General features: G+C 48.9%; 1 protein-coding gene across 6 annotated transcripts in view; it reads right to left on the bottom strand.

The window, feature by feature from the left end:
- Nucleotides 1–587: 587 nt before the first annotated feature.
- PRDM11 (PR/SET domain 11) overlaps nt 588–7,414 on the bottom strand; it is a 48,018-nt gene continuing 41,191 nt past the window's right edge. For 4 of the 6 annotated variants that reach the window (XM_052781943.1, XM_052781942.1, XM_052781944.1 and 1 more), the window contains 2 exons: nt 6,096–6,746; nt 588–5,255 (listed from right to left, as the gene is read on the bottom strand). In XM_052781943.1, the coding sequence (XP_052637903.1) occupies nt 3,091–5,255; nt 6,096–6,746 (2,816 nt within the window). In that variant the 3' untranslated portion in view covers nt 588–3,090. Of the gene's footprint in view, nt 5,256–5,809; nt 6,747–7,414 lie in introns of those variants that run through there. The other 2 variants (XM_052781945.1, XM_052781949.1) reach the window with 2 other exon arrangements.

Below are 7,414 nucleotides of genomic sequence, written 5' to 3'. Positions count from 1 at the left end.
GGGAGGAGGGAAACTTGTCTTTACAGCCTCTCCGACAGCCACAGCAGCTTGCATCAAGTTATCTTAGTTACTTTCGCTTCTGCTGCCGCGTGCGGTCTCGACAAGGAAGACTCTCCCCCACCTGCCCATTCCCCCCTGGTGCATCAATTCACTTCTTGTCTCCAACACCTACGTTCACCTTGCCCATCTCCAGGTCAGAGACTAACAGAGCAGCTATTTTTCCACCTTTTTTATCTTTTTTCTTTTCTCCTTTTTACATCTCCTCAAATTTTAACCAAGGAGGGAGCCTGCCGTCTCCCCGGCAGGGAGCAGCTCTGTGAGCTTTTCGGCAGCACCACGAGCGGAGCTGATTCACCAGCCTGGAGGGCTACAAGCACCTCGGCGTGGAGAGATCCCTATTTTACGGTCAGACAAACAACCACCCAAGTCTGCACAGCTGGCGGAGGGTTTCCAGTTTAATTTTTACTCCTCTAGATGAATGGGTCAATTCGACCACATCATTTACTGGGAAAGACAGGAAAAAAAAAAAAATGCGAACAAAGCCTTTTTTTTTTTGCTCGCTAGGTGTTGCATAACGATGCCCCCCGCGCTGTGACGGTGCAACGCCCTGACCTAGCTCGCGACGTTTCCATGAGGATCGCAGGGAGAAGCGCCCGGCGCCCGCATCCCCGCCGGCAGTTCGGCGGCAGGCGGGTGGTCCCGGCGCAGGTGCCCCCCACCCCGGTCCTGCCCCATCCAGCCCGGGGGCTGCGCGCATCACCTGAGGTAAGGCAGAGGGGACACAGGGAGTTAAGTGCTACGGAGGGTACCCCACCTGCCCAGCCCTTGCTGTGACATTCGCGGGGTCCGCTCTACTCCCCTCGGACCGTCTGGCCGAGGAGCCCCATTTTCTGGCAAAAGGGGGGAGCGTCAGGACGCAAGGATCGGTCGCCGCTCGTGCTGCGGGGTGGGCTCGGTCCCTCCTCGGTCCCATAGGGACAGAGGGGAAAAACACTTCCAAAACTCTGACCGACACCGGTCTAGCTGTTCCCGTGGGGTCTGAAAGCGGAGCCAGTATGTAGCGGCTTGGCTGCACGCCTCTGCCCAGCGCTGGCTGTGTGGTTCTGCCGAGGGCAAAGGGGTTAGCAGGAGGTGAGCGAGACCTAGGTAGAAGTGCGTGTTTTGGTGGGGAAGACAGTGCGTGAACCCTGGCAGTGAAAGTGACTCCGAGAGAGATCGGTTCCAAACATGCTACATCTCCATTGAAAACAAACAAAAAAGTTTAAAAAATAAAATAATATTATATATATATATATTTTTATATAAATGAAAAGCTATCAACTAGCAGCAATGGTTCTAGAGATATCTTAGCACCAAGACCAAGGGCAGGGGGGTAACAGGAGAAAGGAAAGGTTCAGTGTTGCTGATACCACCATCATGTTTCCAAACAACACAGCTTGGCACAAAGCTCGTCCCTCTGGGAAGTGAGAACGTGTCGGCTCGGACACCTTCTGGACAACAGGTTCTCACTCCCACGATGGTCTGGTCAGGTTGGTGCTGTCCATGCCACATCAGCGGGGCAAGGCACTAGCATCTGTGGAGTTTTTGCACCTTTTTCGTTTGTGTTTTTTTTTTTCTTTGTTTGGTGTTTTTTTTTTTTTTTTGCTTTTCTAACCTGAAGTGATATTGTGTGAATGCCTGGAGCTCATTTACTTTAAAAGAATAAAACAAAGAAGAACCCCAAGCCCACAGAACAATCTCTTTGTGATGGAAGGTGCCAGTCCCCCATTCACATTTCAGCTGGACTCCGCATCCCTTCAAGAAAGGAAGAAATATTTTGCGGGAAGAAGCAGAGCATCCCTCCTTCCTGCTGTCATCAGTCTGCTGTGCTGTGGAACATGTTACCTTGGTCACAAGAGAATACGTGAACCTTTGTACAACATCATCACATGAATATAATCCAAGATAATCTTGCATTGATAGCTCCTGCCACCAAACTGCAGCAGGTTTTTCTTTCAGTCATACCAAACAAAACAAAACAAAACAAAACAAAAAACCCACAACAATCTAGGATTATAAAGACATAGTATAAATAATGTAAATTAGAATATAATTTTTTAAGCCTTTGAATCTCCACCCAGAGATGGCTCTTGACTCATTGGCTGTCTAGCTTCCACAGCAGCCCTGGTTTTGAATGAATAGTTGTATATATATATATATATTTTTATCTCCTACAATATAAAAATATAAATGCAAAAATTTCCCCCTGCCTTCTCTATTTTGCTATTTTATTGTCTGCACATGACATCATGTTATAATATACGTATGATAGACTGGTACTACGGTTATCATAAAAGGAGCTGAAAGCCGAGTATTACTCTACAGCCCAAAAGTAGGGAGAACTGAGAAAGGGGCATCACAGTTTAGTGGAGGCATTTGTTTCTAAATCAGAAGAAAAACCCAAAATCACGCCCCCAGCCTTTCCCTCCTGCCAGTAATCTCTGTGAGTGAAGAAACCTCCCACTCGAGTGAAGAGAACTGGGGGGAGCTGGAGAGCCGGGGGCAACATAAACGCACGGGATGCTCTGTCGGAAATCAGAAATCTGACGGTCGTCAACAAAAGGCTCAAATGGCTCAATAACTGGACTGAACATCGGAAAGAGAGGCAGAGATTAAAACCAAGTGGGAAAAAAACAACCAACCAAACCCCAAAACAAAAACAACACAAAACCCAACCCAACAAACCGACAACACACATACAAAGGAAACCACCGGGAGGATGAGGCTGACAAAGACCCGTCGTCTAGCTTATAGATCATTAGGTTTGAATATGTAGAGTATGGCCCCAGCACATGCTTCTAAAGAATGAAATGTTGCCACCTACACTGCAGCTGCCATGGTTGGAGACACCAGTAAATGTCTAAACATTGTCTCAATCTTTAAAATTCTGCTTAGCTTCTATCAGACGCACATCGTCTTAAATTTTAAATTTTCAGTGTGGGTTTTTCCTTAATATATATAATATATATATATATTTTATATAATATACCAAAGTTTAGAGTATAGATTAAAAAAATTATTCAACAGCTTTCTGATCTGAGGCATTCCTTCCTAAATATCGGGGTAAAACTCAGAGCCATGGTCCATGCTCTGCAACATCGGCTTCTGATCAAGAGACGACATCCTGCTCAGCATTTCGGCTGACAGTGCGTAACTATTGCCCGACTTCTCCTCGAACCAGCTATCTAGCGCCCTTTTGCAATCGAAGTTGGCAATGGGCGGCCCATTAACGGCAATCGTCAAAAGATCACTGAGCTGCTCCAGCGTGAGCCGAGAGCGGTTGTTTTTGCGCACTCTCTGCAGGGCGTTGCGCCCCTTCTCACAGCAGGCCGATGAGGTGGGAAGGACTTTGAGGATCTGAACTATTTTATTTAAGAGGGGGAATCTCTGTTTATATTTACAAATGTGACTGAGCAAGTCTTTAAAACCGTTTTTGGTATAATAATCCACCTTGAGTTCTCGCCACTCCATCAGCAGACTCCCTCGGGTGTCCAACCCCTCTCTGCAAACCTCTCTGGAAAACGATGGGACCGTCTCCAGGTGCTCAAATATCTGTACCATATCCTCCTTCCCATAGCTCATGAGCTCATCAGTGCTTCTGGGCCAAGCTGCAAGGTCAAATACCTGACAGGCCTTCACAAATGTCCGGCTACGAGAATCGAACCTTTGGGCTAGGATCACCTGGGTCTTCTGGCAGATCTTTTCTCTGATCGACTGGAATTTGGCTTCAGCCACCCGTAGGTTTTTCACAGCAATGCCATTAAAGCTTTCACGGAAGTTTTCCTCAAACTCCTGCAAGTACTCCCCGGGTGAGTCTGCTAGCCGGCTGATCTCCTGGATGGCCTCCTCTATTTTATCGTCCACTTGCGACACAAGAAGGTACTCCCCTTGGAAGATGTAGGCAAGGCGTGAAAGCACAGCAATCACATCCAGCAGGAAGTAGATGAGTTTAATCGACTGGTAGTCCATCAGGAACTGCAGGAGGGCCAAGGCAATGGCAGAAGCGTCCGCCCTTTGGGTCTGGCCACTGACGTCTTTGAGATGGGCCACAACCTCAAGGTAATCCTTGATTAGAGCATTGAGCACATTCTGCTCCCCAATGATCCACTTCACCGCTCGAATGTCCCCCAAGAACTCGGTCTCCTCGCACAGAGTGGCAGCAGTGACCCTCAACTCGCACATGAGTCGGGGAGAGTAACGATAGAAACTGAGCAGTTGCTTCAAATTGTTTTCTAGCTCCTCCAGGCATGGGAGTTCCTTCCCACTGATGGCATCCAAAATTTCCAAGTGGGGCCTGTGCACCATAAAGGGCAGGCAGAGAAGCCAGGGCAAGGTTTTTCTGATTGTCATGAACAAGTTGGCTCTCAGGCTGGCAGTAACATTAGCACCATCGACTCCCAAGCCAATAGTTGGCTTCTCATCCTGCAATCGTATTCCCAGGCTGGAAAAAGCCCTGTCTAACGCTTGGAGGTAACTGTCTGTTGTAGAAAAGCCAAGTTCCTGAAGAGAGAGGAATTCGGTTGCCGGAGGCCCATCGCTGCTCGTGTACTGCACATAAACCGCAACCGTGTCTGCAAGCAAGTCGTCACTCTGCCCGTCCAGAATGATGCTGAGGAAGGGAGACTGTCGGATGCGTTCAACCAGGTCCTCTCGAAGAGCCCGGGCGATATGGTGGATTAAGATTTGGCAGTCTCCCTCGTTCATGTATTGATCCACCACCTTGAGTTCACACTTTCTCAGTAGTTCTGCCAGAGGCCGAAAGTCGTAGTAGGGCCTGCCCTCCAGGGCCAAGTGGTACGCCGTATTGAAGAGCAGGGTCATATTTCGGCACATTTCCTCTGTCTTCTCTGGGTGCATCCTGAGCTTGTAAAGCTGCAGGCACTTCTTGTGGAGGTTGCTCTGGCTGTGAAGCTTTATCGTGTGTATCTTGAACTGCTTTGAGCCAATGATGAAGGCTGAAGTCCGAGAGGATTGCACTGTATACTGCCTACAGACGTGGCACCACATTTCATTCAACGTCGGGGAGTACCGCAGAAACCAAAATTTTTTAAGCCACTCTTGCTTGAACCGCCGTATCCTCCGGCCCGTCGCAGAAGACATCTTGGAAGGCTCGTCTGTAGCAGCAATCATGTCATTGGAAACCGATTCATCAGCAGAATCCACCTCTTGGTCATCGTCCTCCATGATGGTGGGAACAGAGATGATGCTTTCTGAAGCTGTAAGAAAAAGAAAGGGAAAACAATATGGTATTTGCAAAGTTGCTGAGCTAGAGAAGCATCCTACTGGTGACAGTAGAGCATTGCCTGACGAGCTGGCCACAACCTGCCCTCTCCTGTCCACAACGCACTACGGGTAGAATTTGAATCACGGCTTTGAAGAGGAAAAAAAAAAAATCAATGTTTCTGCATATGAACTTTGTCTCCAACATGCCACAGTGGACAGCAAGAAAGGACACTACATCCTGGCCACTTGCACAATACATGGTGTGACCCAAATATTCCCTTTGATGAAGGCTCCCGGCTGCTCGACAGCACGTTCCTGGAGGAAATGAAACGTATCTTCAGAAAGGGATACATGGTTGTGTTAAGGCAGTGGAGGAAACAGAGAGGGCTTTCCAACAAGGGACACAGCGGGACATCATTTCATACACAAAGAGCGCACATTTCAGTGTTACCACAGAGTCATTCAGACTTTCTCGGTAGCATGTGAGGCACTGCGGAGGGACTTCCGCTGAAAGAGAATGCATCAAAAATACAGCAAACAAACTGTCTGCAATGGAATGTCTTTTTTATTGGCAGTGCATTATCGATTACAACGGCAACAAATAGAGCAAGTTGTCATACAGAGTCTTTCCCAGACAGTGTTTTCCACTGTGCCCACAGCTGTGTCAGCTCCTGGCCCACCCGGTCACAAAACCTGACAATGAACCTTCCACGGAACCACGCGTTCACCTGAATACTCAGAGCAAAATGCTTTAGATGGGTACACAGCACACAGGCATCTCACTACTCTCCTTAGGCAGGGTTTGGAGAATGCTGTTACTTGGCAAGGCTTACCTGTGGGGTCCGAGAACTCTTGGAGCTCGGGTACCTGGGGCGGTAGCACGGGTGGCTCGGGTAACTTCCCAGATCTCAGCATGTCTAACTCGGCCTGCAGCTCCCGGATTTTCTTCTTCAGCCGGATGCAGTTGGGGCAGAAGGAGGTGGTGGGGATTTCGTGGGAGTTGCCTTGTGCAGAGGCCAGTGACAGCTCAGTCAGGCTGTCTGCTGTGAGTGACAGGGGCTCTTCTTCCTCATCTTCAAGGATGCCCACCTCTTTGGCTGAGCTGAAAGAGGAACCGTGGGGGACCTTCCATTCCCCCTCGCTCCGGTTTCTGCCGAGGTTCAGGGAGCCGTGCTGCATGGCACTGCCACATCTCTCGAAGATGTCTTCAGCCTGGTATTTAGACGCTTTTCTGAGGGAAACCGGTGTACTCGTTGCTAACTGGTTTTCTTCAAATTTTGCAGACTCCAGGGAAGCCTCCAGGACATCTTTGAAGATGAGGTCAATCTTTTTTTTCTTTGTTTGGGGGTGGGATTCCCCCTCGTCACAACTGCGCTTGTAGGGGCTCTTCCCTTGCTTTAAGGTCGCAAGCTGGAGCGGCCCCCTCGCGTCCTCTTGATTTTCCACATTCTTTTCTGACTTTTCCCTCTGCAACTTTTTGTCTCCTGGAAAGGAAAATGAGGGGTGGGGATTATCACCGGGAACCGAGCAACATCCCTCAATCTAAAACTCAAACGAAAAAAGAACAAAAAGGTAGGCTGAACCCCTGCAGGTCTGCACGTTGCGTTACAAGCCAGGGAACTGACACAACTCAGTGGAAACCGAGGCTCGCGAGAGGAGGAGCCCTGCTAATGGGCACGTCTGCAAAAACAGAGACAGTCCTGGGTAGCCACAGCAGAGTAGGACCCACACACTTTAAAGAGAAGAGAAACTACAGGCAGCTTGTTTAACCTAAAGGTATAACCAACCTGAGCTAGAAGGAGACTACGAGGTAAATGACTGATCGCGGTGGAACCTAACACCCAGAGCCCAAGCGCCGTTTCGGCTGGCTGGAAGACCTGTGTCTGTTTTGACTTGGTAAAAGGTATCAAGTGTACAGCAGTGCAGCGAGAGATTTGGACCATTTCATGACAACCCCAGCGTCTGTGCACGCCACCGCACAAAGTTTGCAAGCCCCTTTACTCTCGTTCAGTTTGGAGGCTGCTCCAGAAATGCAAAGGTAAAGGAGTAAAAATAACTTGCATTCTTAAACCCCAAGGTACTCATTGTCAGCTGAACTACAACGGGTGAATGCCCTCCAAGGATGGGACATCTAGCTTGTCCCGGTGGAGTC

Source organism: Harpia harpyja, chromosome 3, assembly GCF_026419915.1.
Source record: "Harpia harpyja isolate bHarHar1 chromosome 3, bHarHar1 primary haplotype, whole genome shotgun sequence".
Lineage (NCBI taxonomy): Eukaryota > Metazoa > Chordata > Aves > Accipitriformes > Accipitridae > Harpia > Harpia harpyja.
Note: the sequence above shows the minus strand (reverse complement) of the source record. Positions and strands in the feature narration are given on the sequence as shown.